This window comes from Diceros bicornis, chromosome 26 (assembly GCF_020826845.1).
Source record: "Diceros bicornis minor isolate mBicDic1 chromosome 26, mDicBic1.mat.cur, whole genome shotgun sequence".
NCBI classification, from domain to species: domain Eukaryota; kingdom Metazoa; phylum Chordata; class Mammalia; order Perissodactyla; family Rhinocerotidae; genus Diceros; species Diceros bicornis.
The window spans coordinates 13,488,290-13,510,206 of NC_080765.1; the positions used below are offsets into that span (position 1 = coordinate 13,488,290).

At 58.3% G+C, this 21,917-nt stretch overlaps 1 protein-coding gene across 1 annotated transcript in view; it reads left to right on the forward strand.

The window, feature by feature from the left end:
• Nucleotides 1-18,308, forward strand: part of C26H7orf50 (chromosome 26 C7orf50 homolog) — a 157,246-nt gene extending 138,938 nt beyond the window's left edge. Inside the window, exons 4-6 of the mRNA XM_058570542.1 lie at nucleotides 4,046-4,242; nucleotides 14,364-14,445; nucleotides 17,536-18,308. Of these exons, the coding sequence (XP_058426525.1) occupies nucleotides 4,046-4,242; nucleotides 14,364-14,445; nucleotides 17,536-17,724 (468 nt within the window). The 3' untranslated portion in view covers nucleotides 17,725-18,308. The remainder of the gene's footprint in view (nucleotides 1-4,045; nucleotides 4,243-14,363; nucleotides 14,446-17,535) is intronic.
• Nucleotides 18,309-21,917: the final 3,609 nt, after the last annotated feature.

The following is a 21,917-nucleotide window of genomic DNA, read 5'->3' on the forward strand; positions in this document are numbered from 1 at the left end:
CAGCCCAAAGGGAGATTGAGGTGCCATCTGTGGACCCAGTACCGGCAGTTAACGTGAGCCTCACTCCACGGGGTCTGGTGTTCGCCAGAGGGAGGGAACCTCCTGGGATGCTTCTCCCCCTGTTTCCGTTGGCTGGATTTGCAATAACCCCCTCTGGTCCCTGGTGTCATCTCACTGGGGAATGACTGGGTTTTCACTTCTGCTGGTTCTTTGGATTGGAGTGTGGTCTGTGAATATGGTCCTTCTTGGGGTCTGCAGGAGAGCCAGTGCCCAGGAGCGCGTGGGGCCTCGCGGGGCATCCAGGAGCCCCTTTCCTGGGTCTGAAGAATGCCGAGCCTGTTGGCGTTTGAATCGGCCTCATGCAGCTCCTGTTGGAGGTTTTTCTGCCTGAGTTACGGAAACCTTTCCAAATCACATTAATGTAATTTCTCCTCGGTGTCGCCTGTCAGGATTTATCCGGGCGAAGGAAACGATGGTTTATTTCACGCGGTTCCATTTTCTCTAACAACGTCAACCTTTCTGTGAGAAGTGTCTCCATGTCTCGTTGGGCCAATGGACCTCCCCCCTCCGCCACCGCCCAGGCATCAGGGTTGTGGGTTTGTTGTTTATTTTCAAGGCATTTACCAAATGTAATCAGAGTTGTCATTGCCCTAGAAGCTGGTAAGGATTTAATTTTTAAATGCATTTCTATCACATAAGTGCACATTGCTTAATCTAGTTCGTGAAAACATCATGTTGAAACATGGAGACAAGATTCAAGGTCCGTCTGACCACACCCAGGAGGGCAGCTGCAGTCCGTTGGTTTGGATGGGTCCTGCCTGAAGTTTTCCATGCCCCTCGAATCGTTTTTGTGCCCTTTGAGATGTAACCTTGGAGATGTCCAACTGTAGAAGAGAATACGTTGCTGAGACTTTAATTTTTACTTCACTTAATACGGGATTCTGTATTTTGTTCAATCTAGAATGCTGGAGACTGTAGTGGTGTTGCAATATGGTAATTACATTTCTTAAAGCTTTAAGAATTTCGGTTGGAGGCCCAGAGCTGTAAACCTCACACATTCCAGTAAGCAAATAGGTAGCAGACATGGGTGGTAGCAGCTCTTTTCACGTGCCTGAGTCTGTGTTTTGGAAAGCAGTGCCCCCTACACACCCCAGATCTCCCCTGGAGGATGGGCCTGGCTTCTCGGGGTGGACGGGGAGAACACTGCGGTGAGTCCTGGGGCCAGGGCACTCTGGGGCAGCTGTGATCCAGCCCGGCCTGCCCCATATGGCTTTCTTGTGGCCGCCTTCCCCTAAAGTCCCCAGAAGGCACCCCAACAGGCTTCTCTTGCAGACTCCTGCTTTCCTTTTAAGAATTGTTGTGGTGTTTGGTGTTCACAAGTCCTTGGACAGCTTCTAAATGAAATAACTTTGGCAGGTATCTGTGACAGTGGCAAGTATGTTAAAACTGCTGTTTGCTAATTAAAACCTCATCCTTTGGAGGGTTATCAGATCGGTGGTTCTCTGTCAGAAGGAAAATTGTACAAGCCGCACACCTCCAGGGACAGTGGTTTCCCTGGACGGCACCTGGCAGCTGCTGTGTTGTACGAAGGGCTTTGCTTCCCTATTTGTTCCCACTGGCCTCCGACTGCACAGGCAGAGGAGGCAGGACGGTCTTAGAGATGCCATGGCCCCACGGTCCCCACCTCGATGTGCTGCATGGTCCCTGGGACCATCCTGCCCCTGCTTGCTGTCTCCTATCCCACCACCTCCCCGGTCCTTCTCTGGCTCTACTGCCGCTGAGATGGCGCCCCCTCCAGCCTGATGCCCTCACAGAGCGTCACCCCAGAGCACCTGAGGTTGCAGCAATGGGGGATCACCTGGTCCAGGCTCTTAATGCTGGACGTTCCGGAAGCCCTGGGAGAAACAGTTGGAACCTGCAGATGGATCCTCCCCATGTGTGACGGCCTGGGTCTCCCGTCCCCGTCCGCCCAGGTCCACGCTAGGCAACAGCGAGTTCAAGTGTCTGCTGCCAGCCATGTAGCCCTGGAGGTGCCCTCTTCCTTCTCGCCTCCTTCCTGTGCCCTCCATGGGGACTGTGCCCAGCAGGGGACCGTGTCCACCTCATGGACAGTCGCTGGGCATGCAGGGCACCCCAGGAGTCCTCAGGGAGCAGAACGGGGCTCCCCTCTCGCATGACCAGGCCCCTCTGGCCTTGGGTTTGGAGGGTACTGCCGTGTCCTGGTGACAGGTGGAGCCATGGAGATGCCCCCATTGTGAGGGCAGGTGCTTCCCACCCCTCCCTGTCCCTTCCCAGACCTCCCCACCTGCTGGCCTGCCTCGGGGGTCAGTGTTGACAGATCCCAGGTCCACTGCTGCGGCAGCCCTGACCTTTCACCAGAACTTGAGCCCAGGCAGCCGATGTGATACGGCCTGCGTGGCTGCAGAAGGGCAGAGGCTGGCCTGCACCGGGAGGGTTGTTTGCCTGCTTCTGTCGGTGCCAGATTTTCCATGGTGCCTGCCTGCCAGCCAGCCATGGGCCTAGGAAGTTGGTGCAGAGACAGTCTGAGCCGTGGGTGTCTGTAGCGTGCTTATCAGACTCCTCTCTCCAGCGCCTCAGCACACCCCACTTTAAACACGAGTGGCCCTCAGGAGGCCAGGTGGGTTTGTAGCCCCTGCTGCCCCGTCCTCTGGTCTATCAGGCCTGTGGGCTCTTCTGGGCTGGCAGCCCCTCCCACCGGGAAGCTGCGGGCCTTGCTGCCATCCCAGCGCTGGGTCTGCTGCAGGGCGCACACCAGTGGGTTGCTGCCTCTCCCTGGGAAAGGAGGGTCCAGAGGCCCTGTCTGGAAGCACCTCCTGTGCCTGTAGTCTGAGCCCCCCAATAGGAGCTGGGGTCCCTGTGTGTGTCTCATGGCAGGCTGCCAGGAGTTACCCAGTGCAGTCCCAGGCTCCACTGCTGGTGAATCCCAGCTGGCTTTAAAGGAGGAAGAGGGAGGAGCTGAAGAGAGCTGCTCTTTTGTTTTGGAAGATTCCAGAAGGAGCAGGTGTTGAGTGGGAACACAAGGTTGTCAAGGGATTGGCATTATACCAGGGGGCCTGTTGGGGCATGTGGGGGAGTTGCAGAGGAAGGACGGGGATGCATGGAGCCCCCTCTGGCTTTCAGGGTGCGGGGCCTCTGGGACGCTGGAGTGCACGGCTGGGTGGCAAGTGCTTGCCTTCCTGGAAGCACTTGGGTCGGTGGCCAGGTCCCTGGTGCTGAATCAGAGTAAACACACTCGTGTTCTGGGTTTTCCAGGAAGACAAGTGTGTGGATGGCTGCTGGAGTCACCCACACCCTCTCCCGCCAGTTTGTTAGTTGGGGAGGAGGAGGAGGGCGGCTGTGCTTCCTTGGCGGGAGGGAGCGGGGAAAGATTGCATCAGGAGGCCACTGCCCCATCAAAGAGCGGCCACTGGTGTGTCCTTCACTGCCCCCACCGCTCAGCCCCAGGGGAGGCTGTCCTGCCATCCTCAGGAGTGCTGGCCAATAGGGGGCTGGCGTGTGCAGAAGGGGCTCAGTAAATACTTGTTGAAGGAAGACTGAACCCCCACCAGCCAGTCTGCTCCCAGCCCAGGCCTTCCATACCCTGCATAGGCCAAGGGGACAGCCAGGGCCTCTGCAGAGCCTGGAGCATAGGGGCTTCCCCCCAGGCCCAGAACTGGGGGTCTGCCACCCGTGAGCGCAGGTGCAGAGTTGGGAAAGGGGTCTGCGATCAGTCAACTTGAACACATGCTGGGGGGGCAGTCACACCTGGCCCTTCCCCACAGGACCTCTCATCGGGCACTGGGTCCCCTGGAACGCGGGAGTCTGTGTAGCCTCTTCCTCATTTACTAGAGGAAACACTGTCCCCGGGTCCTGGGGGTGAGGGTGGGTCTGGGGAGCCCAGCATGTAGGTGGAGAACCGTGGGGCTCTAGGCTGGAGCCCACCCACTGGGGGTGTCAGAGCTCCCGAGGCAGCAGGAGCAGTGTGGCCCGCCTAGTGCACCCACGTCCTGAACCCCCTGACAGGCGGGTTTCCCTTGACTTTCAGGGAGGAGCGGCATGCAGGGCCCTGCAGGAGACGGACCCCGAACTGTCCCCAGAGGAGAAGAGGGTCCTCGAGAGGAAGCTGAAGAAGGAGCGGAAGAAAGAGGAAAGGAAGCGGCAGCGGGAGGCAGGCACTACTGCGGCCCAGAACGTGCCGGCCAAGCGCTCGGGTGCCGAGCTGGCCCTGGACTACCTCTGTGGGTAAGAGGCAGCTGGGGGGACTGGCCGGGCTGCCCCTCAAGGGTCTCTGGTGCCCTGGGAGGGACACTGGCTGTGGACTCAGGTGACCTGGATTGGATCTGGCTTTCCTGGGACCACTGGCCATGCAGCAACCCATCGCTTCCCAGCATCACCTCCCGTGGTCTCCAGGTGGCTCAAGATCTGCCGTGGTGGAGTTTACACCACAGACATCATGAACGCTGCTAATGGGGGCTTCAGACACTGACCAGCACAGCTGTGTCTGGGGAGGGCAGGGAGGGGAGGACAGAACTGCAGGGCAGCTCCTCAAGAGTCTACTGCAAAGGCCAGAGGGAAGCGGCTGTCCCTGGAGCCGTCACTGTCACTGGAGCCACGGGGCCTGGTTCAGCCTGCGCGTCGAGTGCCCAGGACTGCGCGGCTCCAGGAGCCCTTGGAGTCAATAGGTGACTATAACCCTCTCCCCAGAACTCGGGCTCCTAAGGTGCACCTGGGGACCGCCCAGACCTGGCAGAGGCTGGCCTGTGTTTGCAAACCCGCAGCTAGTGACTTTGTACAAGAATTTCTAGAAGTCCCTGGCAGAGTTGGGCAGCTGTGGAGGTTCTGGTTTCTGTTGCAGAGAAGATTCTAGGGAAGCAGAGTTCTGTATTCCAGGAGGGCCTCCTGGATTCCTCCAGCCACAAATAGGTTCATGCTTTCCCGGCCGCACTCACTGTGCTGAAATGGTGGAGTTAGCAAAGCAGATTGGGGTCAGCTCCCCTGGGACTGTCCACCACGGACACACTGCCTCACTGTTTTTGTTCTTTTTGGGGAGCAGCTTTATTGAGATATAATTCACACACCATACGTTTCACCCATTTGAAGTGTACCATTCAGCGGTTTGTGGTGTGTTCACAGAGTTGTGAAACCATCACCATGGTCAACTTTAGAACACTTTCCAAAACACCCAGAAAGAAAGCCTGCACCCCTAGATCTCGCCTCCCGATACCCTGGCATCCGCAAATCTACCTCCTATCTATGGATTACCTGTTCTGGACGTTTCACATAAATGGAATCGTTTATGGCCTTTTGTGACCTGTTTCTTTTATTTAGTGCAATGTTTTCAAGGTTCATCCACATTGTAGCAGGTGTCAGAATTTCATGCCTTTTTATGGCTAAATCATATTCCACTGTGTGTGTACACCATGTTGTGTTTATCCGTTCATCCACTGATGGACACCTGGGTTGTTTGCACCTTTTGGCTGTTGTGAGTAATGCGGCTGTGAACGTGGGTCTGCAGGCTTTTGCTTGGATGTGTTTTCCTTTCTTGTGGGCATATACGTGGGAGTGGGACTGCTGGGTTCTGTGGTAACTCTGTGTTTAAATGTTGGAGGCACAGACTTTCCCAAGCAGCTGCACCATCTTCCATTCCCACCAGCAGATGGTTTTAATTTCTCCACATCTTTGTCAGCACTTGTTATTATCTGACTTTTTGATGACGACCATCCTGGTGGGTGTGGGGTGGTATCTCATTGGTTTTGATTCACATTCTGTGCAGTGGATTAACTGCAAATTAACTGCAAATTTGGGTAACCCAGTAGGCAGCTGAGCCGCCCCTCTTGGCCCCTCCCTGGAGGGGTCACCAGGTGTGTGTGACGTACTCAGGGCGCTGCCCCTGCAGTGGGAGGAGGATGCTCTGAGGGGACAGCTGGGCAGTGGCTGTAACTCCACACGCTCGTCAGCGGTGAGCTAGAAGCCTGCTCTTTTCCAGGGTGCCTGCACTGGGGCAGGAATGGTTTCCTCTGGAAGCCTGCCTGCCTGCTGGGAAGGAAACTACAGCTGAGCTGTCTGTGTTCTGTCTGCTTCCTGCTCCACCTTCACGCTGAGCAGCTGTCAGTTGAGGGATGGGCAGCCTGGCCTGGGGTCGGTCCCCGTCCACAGACTGTCAGCCTTAACAACTCGTGGTTCTGTGCAGCGTGGACTCTCCGGGTCTTCCCAGCTCTCTGGGCTACTGGGCAGTTAGTGGAGCTGTCCTGGAACTGGCGTCCCGTAGGGAGGGTCCGGCCTGCTCTGACACCCCACAGACACCCTCACCGGGGTTGGGACCTTCCCACCTCTGGGTGGAGCCCTTTGCTGCCCTTGAAGGCTGCCCTGGGAGCTTGGGCCATCGAGGCTTGAGGGGGGCAAACAGGGACGGAGAGCTGCCTTCCAGGGGGTGGCTAGCACAGCCCATTCGACCAGGGGCCTTCCCCACTTCAGAAGCAGACTACCTGCCAGCTGTGGGTTTTCAGGGTCGTGAATTGTCCTCACCCAACAGAAAGCTTTGTGCCGCGTCCTGGCAGGAGCCTGCAGGAAACAGGCAGTGTCGTTGCTGGCTGGTCTCTCAGGAACGTTCATGGGCAGAGGTCACACAGATGTCCAGAGGCCTCCATGGAGGGAGCTTGAGGCACACGTGCCCGGCCCTGTGGTGTCCTCAGCAGCCGTTTTGGTCAGTGACTCCATCCTCTCGCGTCCGACTCCTGCTGCCACCAGGAAGGTTGCGGGAAGCGCTCAGGTTCCGAGGGTGCGTGTCTCCAAGGTCAGGAGAGGACCCCTTTGCTTGTACAGAGCCCTCCACACCTCCCGACCCCAGAAAAATCACCTCCAGGCAGAGGCAGCTGGGGGTTGTGGGGCATTTTCTCTAAAGTGCTAGTTTTGTTCCTGAAGCAAAGCCCAGAACTGAAGATGATGGGGGTAGAGAGACCCTCCAGCCCTGATCAGTGCGAAGACATGTCCCTACCCGAGGGGTCTCAGCACGAGGGGTCTTATGTGTCCAGAGGGCAGGCCTCCTTCCTCCTTTCCTGGCTTCTCCATGGCCGGTCACGTCACATCTTGTCTTTGCTTAATCTCGAGGGAGTCCATGGGTCATGAAGCCAGATACCTGAGGAGCCTGTACTGAGGGCCCTTGCTCCTGATGGGGTGGAGGCCTCTCCTGTGGTTATCGGCTAGTGGGGCCATCAAGGGCCGTCGGCGATGAGGGAGATGGGCACATCTCATAAGTAGGGTGATTCCTTTTGAGTCAGCTGGGAGATTGGCCCGTCCAGAGGTAGATACTGTCCAAGTTACCATCCATGCCCAGTGTCCCTCCTATAAGGTGGGCCCAGAATAGCGGTGCTGCGTGCAGGGAGCTCAGGGCCTGCCAAGACCTTCCATCCCAGGACACGTCCCGGTGGACCCCTCACCGTGCTACCCTCAGAGGCTGCAGACTTTCCGGGAAGTCATACCACACTGGACGTGAAGGAGTTGGCCCCCATGCGGCCCCATGAGATCCTCGTGGGTGAGTCCTGACCAGAAGAGCCAGTCTGGGTCAGCTCTGCACCTGCCTATTCCTGCTGCCCAGCAGAGGGTGTCCTGGGTCCTCTGTCCTGTGCAGGGATCTGAGCCTGGAACCCGACTGCTGCCTCCTCCTGGCCGAGACCTGCTCTGACCTTGACCTTTCCCCGCTCCCCCAAGCCGCTTGTAGGTCGTGGAGGGTAGATGATTGTTCTGTGGTGCTGCTGTGGCTGCAGCCACTAGCGGTAGACTCTGGCCGGACGATGAACTGCTGTGTCTGGAGAGTGCTTGTGTGTGGGCAGGTCGCAGGCGCCTGGCTTGCTGTGTTGTGTGTGTGTGCCCACATGGGGACAGAAGCCTGAGATGGAGAGGACTCCCATCTCTGGTCACCTGATTGCCTGCCCAGTTTCTTCATTATTATAAGTGTAGCTCACAAAAAACACACTGACCCCACTGCCCTGCACTCCTGCCCGGGACCTGGAAATTTGGACTTAGCAGATTCAGCAGTGGGCGCTGACTGGCTATACCACCAGGGCCTGAGCCCTGGGTCTCGGGGTCAGGCCCCAGTCCGGTTGGTCCAGAGCAGGGGCCCAAGATGGGCGAGGACCTCCGCAGCCCCCGCCTGGCTGCAGCTCCAAGACTGGAGGGGGGTATTGGAAAATGCGGGGAAGAAACCACAAGGACCTGAACCCAGAGTGGGCCCAATAAAGATGGAGAGGAGGGGGCAGATTTGGGAAATATTTAGGAGACAGAAACCCACAGGACAGCAGACGCTTGCACACCGTGTTCACGGCAGCATTACTCACAATAACCAAAAGGCGGAAGCAACCCCAGTGTCCATCAGCGGGTGAATGGATAAACACAATGTGGTCCATCCATACAATGGAATATCATTCAGCCCTAAAAAGGAAGGAAATTCTGACACCTGCTACCATACAGATGAATCTTGAGGACATTGTGCTGAGTGAAATAAGGCAGTCACAAAAAGACAAATACTGTATAATTCTACCTACGTGAGGTCCCTAGAGGAGTCAAATTCGTAGAGACAGAAAGTAGGAGGATGGATACCAGGGCCTGGAGGAGGGGGCTGGGGAGTTAGTGTTTAATGAGGACAGAGTTTCTTTGGGAAAATGAAATGTCTGGAGGTGGATGGTGGTGATGGCTGCACAACAGTGTGAATGTGCTTAATGCCCCTGAACTGCACACTGACAAGTGGTTAAGATGGCACATTCATATTATGTGTATTTTACTACACACACACACACACAGAATCCACAGGCCTCGGTTGGATGGTTGGATGTGGGGGTTAGGAAGAGGAGGGGAGTCAGGTGGCCATGGCTTTCAGTTCCAGTGACAGATAGGTGGTGATGCCACCAACCGAGAGCAGGAAGACAGGGGACAGCGGGAGACATGCTGCCTCAGAGCATGCAGAGTGCGTCTCCCTGGACAACGTGTTTCTCAGGCAGATGCCCAGACCTGGCGTTCTGCGTCTCGAGGGCCACCTTGCGGAGGCCACACCAACAACCCTCGAGAACACCCACTCTCAGCCACATGGCGTAGTTACCAATGTCTGAGCATTTCTCGTTGTTCTGGCTCACATTTCCCTGATTGCTAATGACTATAGAGTGACAGGGGCGGGGTGGGGCTGTGTATCAGAAGTCTCAGTGCAGCCAAGTCCTCTGAGGTGAGGACTGAAAACTGTCCCTCAGGCTGGTGGCCAGAGGTCCCTGTGATGTTGGCCAGGGGGCACGGGTGCTGTGGGTGTGTCCCACCCTGGATGGGAGGGCAGGTGCCTACCGCTCCCTCTGCTGGCAGGAAAGGAGGTGGGGCTGGGGTGCAGGCCTGAGGCTCCCAGGGCTCAGTGGGTGCCACTCGGTGACACAAGCCCATGCCGAGTCCCTGCCACGAGATGGGAGCTACGGTGGCTCCCCGTGGAGCGCTGCCCCAGGGCCTGGGGGTGGGACCTTGGCTAGAACGGGCACCAGCCTTGAGGACAGGAGGCCTGTCACTTGTCGTCGTGGATCCTTGAGCTAGTCCTTCTGTGTCCCTGGCTTCCTCCTCTGACATGGGGACTGACACCTCACCCAGAGTCGCTCTGAGAGCTGATGTGTGTTCCCCTGAGTGTGCACACCCAGGGGATGCTGCTTCCTGTGCAGGCTAGAGCCGCCCTCCTCCAGGCTCGGGCCCTCGGTCCTCTGCACGCGAAATCACAGAGATCACAGCTGGAGGTCAGTCCCTGTAGACAGAAGGAGCCAGGGCTGGGCCTGGACAGAGGAGCAGGTGGACAAACCAGGCAGGCTGCAGCCACAGGAGTGGACCTCAGGCTGCCCAGCAGGATGTGGACGGAGTTAGCCTGGGGTGGGCGGGGAGTCAGGACGGGCCAGGAGGCTGCAGGTGCCAGTGGCCACTCAGTGTAGACCCTGTCCAGAAGGCGAAAGGGAGGGCCAGGGGCCCAGTCTCAAAAGAGCGGACAAATGGGAGGGGAGAGGAGAGGAGCAGGGCCCTGCCCACCCCAAGTGACCAGGTCTGCTCCGTGGTGTGGAGCGCTCAGTGCCCTGGGCTTCACCCCGGCAACTGCAAACTCTTCTCCTGTCACTGCGAGGCCAGCCCAGGGCTCCTTCAGAGGACTCAGTGGGGACCCCGTCTCTCAGGGGGCCCTGCAGGGATGCCGTCCATGGTGTGGTAGGGAGTCTGCCCTATGGCCCTCGAGGGGCCAACAGCTCAGCCGCGCTCCTGCTCCCCAACCTCCCGCCCCACGTGGACTCCCGGGATTGCCTGGCACTCACTGCTACCTGGCAGCTATGAGTCCCGTGACGGGGGAGCTGGGCTGGTGCATGCACATGGAATGGGGATGATGATGACTATTGCCCTGCCCTTCTGTCAGAAATAAAACAGCCCTTCACCACTGGGCACCTGTGAGATGTCACATACCAGGATGGGGGTCCCAGGGGAGGAAGCAGCCAGTGTCCCCCCTCCTGAGCCCCAACCTGAGAGGCCCATAGCCCCTCAGTGGGGTTCAGGAGACACTTCTAGGCCTCCCTGGCCCGAGTGCCTGTGAGCGTGGCCCTCCCGGGTGAGGGCTGCCCGCTCTCCATGGCCAGCTCCGTGTGCTGCACGGGGGGGAGGTGCGGGCGCAGGCCCCGAGAAGGGCAGGGCGCCGTCCAGGCAGGAGGGCGATGCACTGCCAATGGGCCGCTGACCAAGCCAGCCTCCTTGTCATCTGGTTTTTGGGTGCAACTCACCCCCTAGTCGGCAGTTTCTGTGAAGTTACAGACATTTGAGACACATGGCTTTGAGCTGGCTCTCAGTGGGGTCTCAGCACCAGAGGCCCACCCTCCCTGGTGTTTTTGGAGGGGGTTCAGGAAACGGTCCTTTTTTAAAACCAGGGGTTAGGAGTCTGGTTCTTCACGCCCAGGTGATAAATGCTGGGAGAGGCCCTTTGAGACTCTTGGGAGCATTGCATCCCTGACACCTGGGCCTGTGGGTGAGCTGTGGCCCTGTGCTGGGTGCGAGAAGAAAGCCTGGGTCCGGCTCCATTCTCTCCTTTTCCGGTGGAGCCCTCCAATCTGGCCCCCCACCCGCCACATAGATTCATCTCGTCAGGAATCTACGTGACCTGCAGCTGCTGTCAGCAGAAACCTCCCCTGGGCAGCTGCTCACAGAGCCCCACCCGGGCTGCCGCCCATCCCGCCCTCAGAGCCCGCAGGGTGACCATGGGGAGGGAGCGTGGCTCCACCCAGGGTGGCTGGGGCCCCGTTTCCCCAGTAGACAGTCTGAGAGTCGAACCTCCTCATACCGGCTGGTGAGGAAGCAAGAAACACTCTCAGCAAGCGAGCTGCCCACCATGTTAGCCGCAACCACCATGCTTGTCACGGTGGGGACCATCACCGCAGAGGGTCGGAGCTCCTGAGAGCGGCCTGCCAGCAGGCCATTCCCTCTCCTTGTACAGGACACCCTAAGTTTATGGCCATTTGTGGGCACTGCTCTCATTTCCAACAGGACCCTGGTGAGGAAGGTGTTCCTGCCCCACTGAACAGACAGGGACTAGGAGGTGCCCGCGCCCTGTGCTCTCTCCTTCCACTGTGACAGAGGTGTCCTGTCCCGGGCGCTGAGGGCCCAGCCCCACAGCCCCATCCCCAATACAGACTGTAACCTGGAACAGGTGCCCAGGGGACCCCCACGTCCGGTGGGGTGGGGCTGACCACCCGCCGATTGTGACTCCTCCCGTGCAGCCACGAAATCTGGGCAAATCCCAGCTGGCCCCGGCCTCAGTGTCGTCCAGCCCCAGCTGGCTGCCTGATCACCGCGTGCTCCAGCCTGGGAGCGGCTGCTCTTCCTGGAATAGGGTGGCCCTCCAAGCTGCACTGTCTCTCCTATGAGGGAACATGACTTAGGAATCTGCATGAATAAGGGGGTCGGTATTTCTCACTAAAATCTCCCAATTTCTTTATGGAAAATATGTTTTCAATTAAGTTACTCCCTTTCCTCACAAGGAAATTCAGTGGCATCCTTCCTTGCCCTACAGAGGCACAGTTTGCCAGTTGGGGCCAGATGGAGCCCAGGTGGGGTGTGAAGCCACCCACGCATGTCCACAGAGCAGCTCGCTCCTTTCACAGGTGGGCGAGGACCACCTCCAGGTGCCTGAGAGTGGGGGCTTCAGAGCATCCTCCCTGCGAGTTGTGCCTGGGCCCAGGGCTGAGTCTCTCAGAGGCCAGGCTGTGAGCAGATCCCAGCACTCGGGAGGGGGCCAGCTTTTTTCTGTGTCAGATCAGCTTTCAGGCAGAATGAAGGGAATGAAATGAGTGGGTGAGGCTGCATGAGAGGGGGGTGGCCATAGTATGTGGAGCCCCGGCCAGCTGGGTTCTGCCTGCAGAAGGAGGAGACTGCCCTACCTCATCACAGCCTGAGGGCCCTAATTACCCCTCAGTCCCTGTCCAGGCACCAGGACTGACCTTCCTTTATCTTCTCCGTCCTCGATTTCTCTGATCCCCAGAGGGAACAAGTAGAGAGCTCTGCTTTCAGTGTGTCGGGCCATGTTGGCACCTCCAGGCCCTGTTCTCGGTACAAATCTGAAAGCAGAAGTTGTCACATGTGTATGGGCTGGGGGGCATTCGAGGGAAGACAGTGGTGTTGGGGAGGGGCCTGGAAGGACACTCAGGTCCACCAGCTCAGGGACTCAGACGGGGCCTTGACCCCATGCTCCCTGTGGGACTAGAGCCCCTGAGCCGTGTGCCTGGGCCTGCCCTTGGGACTCAGAGCCACCATCACACCTGTCGACCCTTCCTTGGCCTGCTGCAGCCCTGGGGGGCCATGGGCTTGGGACCCAGGCAGCAACTGTACTGCCTCTTGCCCCCAGTCTGGGGCACTGAAACATCCTTCATCCGTGACCTCATGGGCTGAGAGCCACTCACACCTCAGCACCCCCTCAAGAGGGTCGGGCTCAGCCCTCACCACCGGGGAGCCCACACTGGCCCCGGGTCCCCACTTCCCATCTGCCGACCTCAGATCTCTCCCTTTCTCTGCTCACTGTGGAAAAACACACAGGTCCTCTATCCCCGTGGGGTCCTGCCTCTAAGGGAGGCATTTCCAGGATGGAGCTGGGGGCCCAGCAGAGTCTGTCCTCTCTGTGCCTGACGTCACCTGCTGTCACTCTCAGTCATTGTTCTTGTCATCCTTGAGTGTGAGGGCCTCCTCTCTGCCGCTGCCCAGCAGACAGGGGGTACTCAGGAACGCTTCAGTGTGGGGACATTGGAATAGGACCTGGGACAGGGAGCGGACCTCTCTGCCTGTCATGGATTTCCATGGGATCCACACCCCAGGCCCCAGCCCCTGGCATCCTGTGTCCCATCAGCACATCTGAAGCCAGCCCACGGCTCCCTGGTCTTATCTGTCCACAGACACCCCGAGCTGCTTCTGGGGGCTCCTTTGACCACATAGGTAGTTAAGCCTGACCCAGCCTGGAGGGGGTCAGGTAGGAGGCATTGCTTCGGGCACGTGGCCTGTCCATGCTGTCGATGCAGCAGAGATGGGAACCATGCCAGTGGAGCCCGGTGCCCACGCAGCCCCTCCCACACCCTGCTCAGGAGGAACCCCCTAGACCCTGGGGGGAGTGAGGCCATGTGCCATCTTCTAGGGCAGGTGGATTGGCCAGGGTGCAATTAGGGGATGAGCACCGTGGTAGTTTGAATGGGGAAAGTTTATTATAAAGAATGATTAACTGTAACAAGGGCTTGTCAGTGAGAAAGCACTCTGGAGATCACAGGAGTAGCAGATGCAAAGGGCCAGGAGATGAGCCCAGGGCTGAGGCCCACACCTGGTGGCAGAGGCCCAGCCAAGGCTCCCTGGATGGCAGGAGCGGAGTTCCCAGCTCCTCCTGGCTTATCCTGCCTTGTCCTCGATCCACGCTCATGGTCTAAAGGCTGCCCTCACTCCAGCGGGTGGACAGTCTCTGCTGTAGTGTGCAATCAACGCTTCTGGAAGAATGACTGAATTCACAAAATTCAGGATGTTCATGATGGAGTCCTAAAATCCTGGAATTGTAAAGCTGAAAAGCACTGGCCCCGCGCCATCTGGACTTATGTCCTGTTGCAGATGTGGAGGCAGGCCTGAGTTGGCCAGGAGCCCCACAGCGGGTGGGTAGAGGTGAGGCGTCTGAGCCTCCTCTGCTCGTGTCTGCCACCCTCGGGCTGGGTGGGGTCCTCCCCAGAACCCCTGCAGACACCCATAGGCCTGGACAGCCCCCCCCCAAGAAGAGGCCACCCAGGCTAGTCAGTGCAGACAGACCCTTCCAGCTCCTCCTGTCCTGCTCCTGAGCTGTCACGTCCTTGCTTTCCCAGTTGGGCCCAAAAGCACGAGAACTGGAGATTTCAGAAGACGAGGCAGACCTGGCTCCTGCTGCACATGTACGATGGCGACAAGGTCTGTGCATGCCAGGCGGGAGGGTGGGGGGGGCAGCGAGGTCTATGCACGCTGGGGTGGGGGAAGGGGGGCCCTCCCAGGGACCAGGAGGGAATAACCCGCTGACAGGCGTGCTCAGGCCACACTGGGCTGAGGTCTCCAAGCCTCTCGTGCACTCGGCACCCAGCAGCCATGCCTGGCCATGAGGCTCCTTCCTGAGGCCATTCTTCTTGAGGCCTGTTCCAGCTTATGAAAGAGGCTGGAGAGCCTGTGGGGGGACCCCCTTGGGGTCACCCAGTCCAATCCTTTATTTTACAGAATGAAACCCGGTCTCGGGGAGGGATTTGCTTGGGGTCAGGGAGTAAGGGCTCCTTTCGGCCTGCCCTGGGGGCCCCTCTGGGGTTTGTCCAGCGGCCACGCTTGGGCCATCGGGCCTCCAGGCTCTGGGTCCTGGGCCGTTGGCCTGCCCTTTCGCACCAGGGGGCGCCCTCTTGCTCCTGGTAGGGTATGGGGTGTGGGGCTGAGCTTAGGAGATGTCACGTCACCTCCAAATCACTCCAGCGTGCATTTCTACAGGTAAGGACGTCCTCCCTTGTGGCCACAACCCAGTCTCAGAGTCAGGGGCTCCACATCACGTGGCCGCCATCCCTCCCCAGTTCTCAGTGACGTCCTCGTGCGAGGCACTCAGTCTAGGATCCCAGTCGTTTGCTTGTTGATCCCTGCAGTCTCCTGCAGTTTAGAACTTCCCTCATCTTACCTGACCTTCATGACCTTGACGTGCTTGGAGAGGCCAGTTGTCCTGCAGACGTGGCGACTTGGGTTTGACTGTCCCCATCCAGATTCACGTGGGGTCCGTTGGTGTCTCCCAGCACGTCCTGGCAGCGGGTCTGTGAAGGTTTGGTGCTGGCGTCGCTCACGTGATCCAGCTGGTGTCAGCCTGGTTTTTCTCTGTAAAGTTATTGTTTCCTGTAGCAGTTGGTATGTGTCCTCAGGAAGCCACTCTAAGACGATGGAAATACCGATTTCTCCTCAGACTTTTGCCCACTGGCCTTCGCCTCTGTCCGTGAGTCCTGCCTGGGTCGGTTGTCACTGTGGTGACTGCCACCATCGTCTCGTGTGCATTCATTGTAGGGAGAGCTTTGGTGCCTCCTGTGGAGTGGTGGAGTTCTTCCTGACTCAGGGAGTCAGCATGGACTTGCGTGTTACTCCGTGGGTTGTAATCCATCACTCTCATCGTTTGTTTTGAGGACTATAATTTTCATTACAATTGTGATGGCTCCACTGGCTGGGAGGTTGAGGTCAAGGGTGCCCTGCGTGCATGTGATTGGGGAGGGCCCCCCAGGAAGGAGGCACCTGTGAGCCGAGCGCTCAAGTCAGGCCACAGGTGTGGCAGGTGGGGAGGACAGCCTTCCAAGCAGGTGCAAAGGCTGGGCCAGGATGTGCCAGCAACGTGGCAGGAATCACGAGCCGACAGTGCGGCCAGCTACAGAGCCCCACACTGGGGTGTGATGCCTACCTCCTTCCTTCCCACAGCCCCACTGTCCTTCACAGCCCCGAGTCAACTCCCCACTCCGGGCAGCTCAGGGCACCCCCAGCAACTCGTCAGACTGTCCCGGGGAGCCCAAGCCCAGGAGGGGGACGGCCCCAAGAACGCTCTGGAGCAGGCGTCACGCACAGGGGAGCCAGCGGGGAGCTGCGTGCAGAGACCTTGTTGCCCCCACCACCCTGCCCAGGCCTGTGTTCCAGGAGCCACCCCCTCCCCTCCCAGGGATGGAGGTGCCCCTGGCCAAGGTGTTGGGAGGTGATGGCTGGGCTGACCACACGTCAGGCCACTTTCAACTTTCCTGGACATGGCGGAAAGCAGCGAGTTGAGGAGGGGGCTAAGGGCACCTCTGGATGGCTGCTCCAGCCAGAGACCCTTTGCTTCCTGGCTGAGACCACCTAGTCATCATCGGGGGTGGGGTGGGAGGCAGTCCTAGGGCTAGGTGTCAATTTTGATGAAGCCTGATTTATCTGTTTTTTCTTTTGTTGCTTGTGTTTTTGGTGTCTTATCTAGGAAATCATGTAATCCAAGGTCATAAGGATTTTCTCCTGTGTTTCTTCTAAGAGTTGTATAGTTTTAGCTCTTACTTGCAGGTCTTTGATCTGTTTTGAGTTAACTTTTGTACATGGTGTGAGGCAGGGGTCCAGCTCCATGCTTTCACATGTGGACATCCAGTTGTCCCAGCACCATTGTTGAGGCGAAGGGTCTTGGCTCCCTTGTTGGAAATCAGTTGACCACAGACATGAGGGTTTATTCTTGGACCCTCAGTTCTGTTCCCTGATCTGTTGTCTTCAGGCCAGAACCACACTCTCTTCATCGCTATAGCTTTGTTGTAGGTTTGAAATCAAAATGTGTGAGCCACTAACTGCTTTTTAAGTGGACTTCCGGCCGCTTCTGTCTTCAGCCCCACCTTCACTCTCCTGGAAGTGACCGCACAGCCGGTTCTGCAGGCTGGGGGCAGGCAGGGGCGATCTGCTGTGTAGTTTGGTTTTCTTAGTTTAAGCGTCATCTTCCTCAGATCTGCCAAGTAAGTCAGTTATCATTCATCTCCGGCCCCCAAAGTGTTGTCGCTGTTAACGTGTTCCTCCATTCTCTTTGTCCTGGCAGACTGACCTCTTTAAAAGTATATCTACTTACTGAGGAGTTAGTGGCATTTCAGGAGGGTCTGAAGACTGATGGCTGTCGGCCTCTTTAGTGCAAGCTGGAGCCTGAGAGTTGTGGAGGGAAAGGCACAGGGCCAGCTGAGGACTGCTCCCCAGGCCGGCCCTCGCTCTCCCGCCTTCCCCGGTGCTGTCACCGTGGAGCGAGGGGACCGAGGGAGCCGGTGTGGCTGAGGGCCCTTTGTAGACGGCATGCCCAGAGGCCGGTCTGGTCCCCACTGCTGCCTGGCCGCCTGAGCTCAGGCTCTGGCATGAGGACACTGTGGGCTGGACGGTCCCCTTTCAGGCACAGGGGTGAAACCCCAGGCGCCAGCGGCAGGGCCAGGAGCCCACGCTGTGAACCTTGTGTCTCCACTGCTCGGTGTCCACCCGCTTGGCCCCTGACAGCGCTTGTCCTCTTTCATCCAGGTTCCCGCTGAGCACTTCTCCATCCTGCTGGCCTACCTGGAGGGGCTCAAGGGCCAGGCCCGTGAGCTGACCGTGCAGAAGGCTGAAGCCCTGATGCGGGAGCTGGATGAGGCGGGCGCTGGCGGCCCAGACCCTGTCCTGCTGGAGAAGACCCAGCGCATCCGGCAGGTGCTCCAGCTGCTCTCCTAAGGGCAGCCGGTGGGCAGGGGCCACTGCCTGCAGCTCAGGTGATCCTGGTCCTCTCAGGATGCAGCTGAGCCCTCCTCCCGGCAGCGGGGGCCGTGCAGGCCCAACATGGGGTGAGCAGAGTTATCGGCAGGTCGGCGGTAGGTCTTGCTTCTCCCGGCACCTGACCCTCCGAAGGACCGCCTCTCTCTCCTGACCCCCCTGGGCCAGAAACTATCTATAGATGATGAGTTTTAATCCTTTTACAGCAGAATGCGGTTGCTTTGAAATAACCTGGAGACACTGGTCCTGGCCTTCCAATGGCCCACCAGCCCCCAAGGAAGTTGCTTATTGAGGGAAATGTCTATTTTTGTACCCGGGGTATCTCAGAGATCGGCTAGAGCCGGCCCTCCCTACCAGCTGTGGTCCATCAGTGTTGGAGTGTGGGGCTCCCTGGATTTGGGCCCTGTATTTGCCAAGAGGCCCAGGCTGTGGCTTGTCCATCTCTCGCCTCCTTCCTCAGGCCCTGCCACAGACTTGCTGCCCACTTCCAGGGAAAACCTGGCCGTATTTTCAATAAAGACCAGCCCGTGTTGGCCATGGCTCTTCTTCTGTGTGATTTGTGCTCCTTTGCCTGTAGGTGGTGAGAGTGGGCGTCGGGCCATGAGGCCGTCCATAGCCATGGCCTCCCCAGATGGCATCCAGGCGAGCTCTTCATGCTGCCCTTCTGGCTGCTGGCACTGACTGACCACTTGCTCCGCAGGCCTACCACTTCCAGGGGTTGGCAGTGACCACGTTGGCTGCCCTCCCACAGCCATCCCAGCCAGCAAAACACTTGCTCTCTGCACAAAAACGGAAAGAGCGCGTGCGTCAACCCTCCTGGAAGTCACAGGGCTCTGAGCGCCCCGGAGGCTGCATTGAGGGAGCGGTGGTCCACGCCTCCTCGTCGAGCAGGAGAAGCTGGGGGCTGGGGCCTGGGCCGCCTCCACACAGCAAGCCCTTCAGGAGGCCTGTAGAGAAGCAAGCAGGGTGCCGGCTGTGCGTGGTGTTTTTAAAACCTGTTCACCAACGCTTGACGCTCCGCCCTTGGACGTGGTCAGCTTCCAGCACGGGATGGCGAGGGCAGGAGGAGGAGGCAGCTGCCACCGTGCTCTCAGAACCCTCGCTCTTGGGACTCGGCCACCATGTTGTGCAGAAGCCCTGGCCACAGGGGGGAGGCCACGAGGGAGGCCGCGTGTGGGCGCTCAGGCAACGGCGAGTCTTCATATGGCTGCAGCCCCATCCTTTAGGCTGCCCCAGTGACACCGAGTGAAGCAGAGGTGAGCCGTGCCTGCCGGGTCCTGCTCGAAGTGCATATTTGTGAGCCATGTTGTTGGGGTGCAGCCGGTAACCAGAGCTCTGTGAAACTGCGTGATGTGAGCTGGTCATATTGTAGTTACAATGCGAATAGTGAGTTCTAGGCCCCAGGCCTGTGCATAGACCCTTATTCCCGAATAGGGTCTCGGGCCTCCCTGTGGCCACTCCTCGCCTGGCTGGGCCTCCCCGGCGTGGCCCCGGGGATATCGCCTCAAGCAGCATCCCCAGCCATGGTTTGTGCCCACAGGTGTCTGCTGATACTTCAGCTTCAGTTACCGTGAAACCCCCACGTCGAGGGATGCGTCCTGAATAGCAGGGTAGGGCCCTGCGGTCGGGGCGACCGAGGCCAGGAGGGACCCACATGTCCAGACGGGCCTGGGCAGGTCCCTCACTGACCACTTGGGGCCTTTCCCTCTTCTCACCCATAATCCAGACCCCTGGACTCTGAAGATCTCGCCATCCCATCCCCCATTCAAGTCTCATCAGTACCACCCCCTAACCCCCCGTGAAAAGGGTGATGCTGCGTGCTCCCTGGGGGACATTCAGCCCATCCCTCACCTGCTGGTGCAGCTGAAATCCTAATCACACACACATGTCCAGTTCTGGATTGGAGCGACTGGACTAGCGCCTTCTTAGGCCTGGGTGGACCTTGGAGACAGAGTCAGAAGCCCCACCCTCCTGGTGTCCGTCAGGTGGATCATAAACAGGAAGGCACTGGGAACCACGAGTCAGCGCAGGTCTGTGAGGAGCATCCACAGGCCGCGGCAATGGCGTCATAGCTCCGCAGGTCATCTTCGGACCACCGAGCAGTCAGAGTGCAGGCTTCACTGTTTCTAAGCTTTGAGGCATCTTGAAAAATACACTGAGAAATAGACATACAAGAAAAGAAGATGCACAAGATAGGAAAAAGAGGCAGATCATTTTTAAGTCGTCAGGGCTGGTTGATCAAGAACGTAGCTCTGGGTTTCCCGGCAGCCAAGTCAAAAAGGGAAACGTGCTGGGTACCAAGTCCTCATTGTGGACACAGTGGTGGAGAGCTGGGTGCTCCCCTCACTTGAGCACACATGATCGTGACACCAGCTCAAGGAGGCTCTTTCCTCCCTAAGAGCTCCTGTTGGAGCATGAAGTGCTGTTATCTGCAGCATCCTCCTGGCAGAAGATGCAAAGGAAGGTGACGCAGAGATGTTGCCTGGGACAAGGCTGTTGAGGGGCATAACTTGGTGTGGGATCACGCTCAGGCACCAGGCGGTTCCTGGGGATCCCCGTGCCGGTCAGAGATGGTGCTCTGCCCAGGAGCAGCTGAAGTGGAAGGTCTGAGCCTGGGGCCAGGCCACCTCATGGTAGGGGAACCACGTGAGCCTAAGGACCATCTGTAAGTTCCCGACTCACCAAGGCCTGCGTGGGGCCGCCGGGCAGAAACTTCCTGATGGTGGCTCTGGTTTCCCCTGTCACCGCCCACTGCTTACCAGTAGAAAGGAAGGAGCTGCTGACCCGGCACCGGCATCAGCATCACGCCGAGGGAGGGAGGACGCCGTGAGGATACTGAAACCGCGAGCTCCTCCTGGTGACAGAAGCACGTCGGGGACTCCATGAGGGGAAGGAGGAACGGAGGGAGCTCAGTGGAAAGTCCGACTTTGGTGGCCGCACAGCATTCCCCCCCCACCCCGGAGGAAGCAGCCACCTTTTACTTTAATTCTTCTAGGATTTATATCTGAGAAACGCTCACTGACAGGTGTTTCCTGTCAATCTCCTACGGTGATAAGTGACCCTCAGCTACTTCCTTACCCTCTGAAGCACCCCCTTCCTCGTGCCCCCAGTGCAGTCGTTCTATTTTTAGATAAGTAGTATTCAGCGTTTACGTTCTTAACAGCTACATAACGATTATCCAGCCCGAACGCCCCTGACGAATGCCTCTGACTGGCGGCTGCACAGCCACAGCAGTGAGGCTCCGAGCCCGAGGGGCTTCAGGACCTTGCAGGCCAAAGAACCAGAACCCCTGCCCTTGCACGGGGGGTGGGTGTTGGCCCCTGCGGGATAGGCGGCTCCCTTGGGTTCTGATTTGCAGAACGTCTCCTCTCCTAGTCCCTGCGGCCCTGGGTGCTGAGACAGCCAGTGTTTGTTCTGGAGAGTTTGCTTATGGGCTGGAGGCCGTGTGGTGGTGTTTTTCATCAACTTAGGAGGGATAATGCGGTGTGGCTCGGGGCCAGCCCTGGAGCCAAAGGCAGATCTGGAGCCAAGAGCTGCCTGCCAGCCCCGAAGGTTCCTCCCCTCACGACTGGGAGGCAGGGGCGCTGTAACCGGCCGCAAGAAGGGACGTGTGGGGAGCCCATCTGCCCACACGATCCCAGCCCTGGCGTCCAGCCCGTCTGCCCCTCCTGACCCACGGCATCTGGGGACTCTGATGGACGTCCTCCCAAAGGAGGCTTCTCCCCAAATCGTGCGGCCTGGAGGCTGAGCTCACTGGAGCTGCGGCCGGCAGGAAGCAGGATCCAACACTTGGAAGTGTCAGTTGGCGAGTGAGTAGATGAACAGATATGGTCCGTCCACGCAATGTGGTATTTGTTCAGCCTTAAAAAGGAAGGAGATTCTGACACACACTATAACACGGAAGAACCTTGGGGACATTGTGCTGAGTGAAATAAGCCAGACGCAAAAGGACAGATACCATAGGATTCCACTTACATGAGGCCGGTAGAGGAGTCAGATCCATACAAACAGAAAGTAGATGGTGGGCACCGGGGGCTGGGGGAGGGGTAGGGAGGGAGGGTTTAATGGGGACAGAGTTTCAGATTTACAAGATGAACAAGTTCTGGAGATGGATGGCAGTGATGGTTGCACAACAGTGTAAATGTGCTTAATGC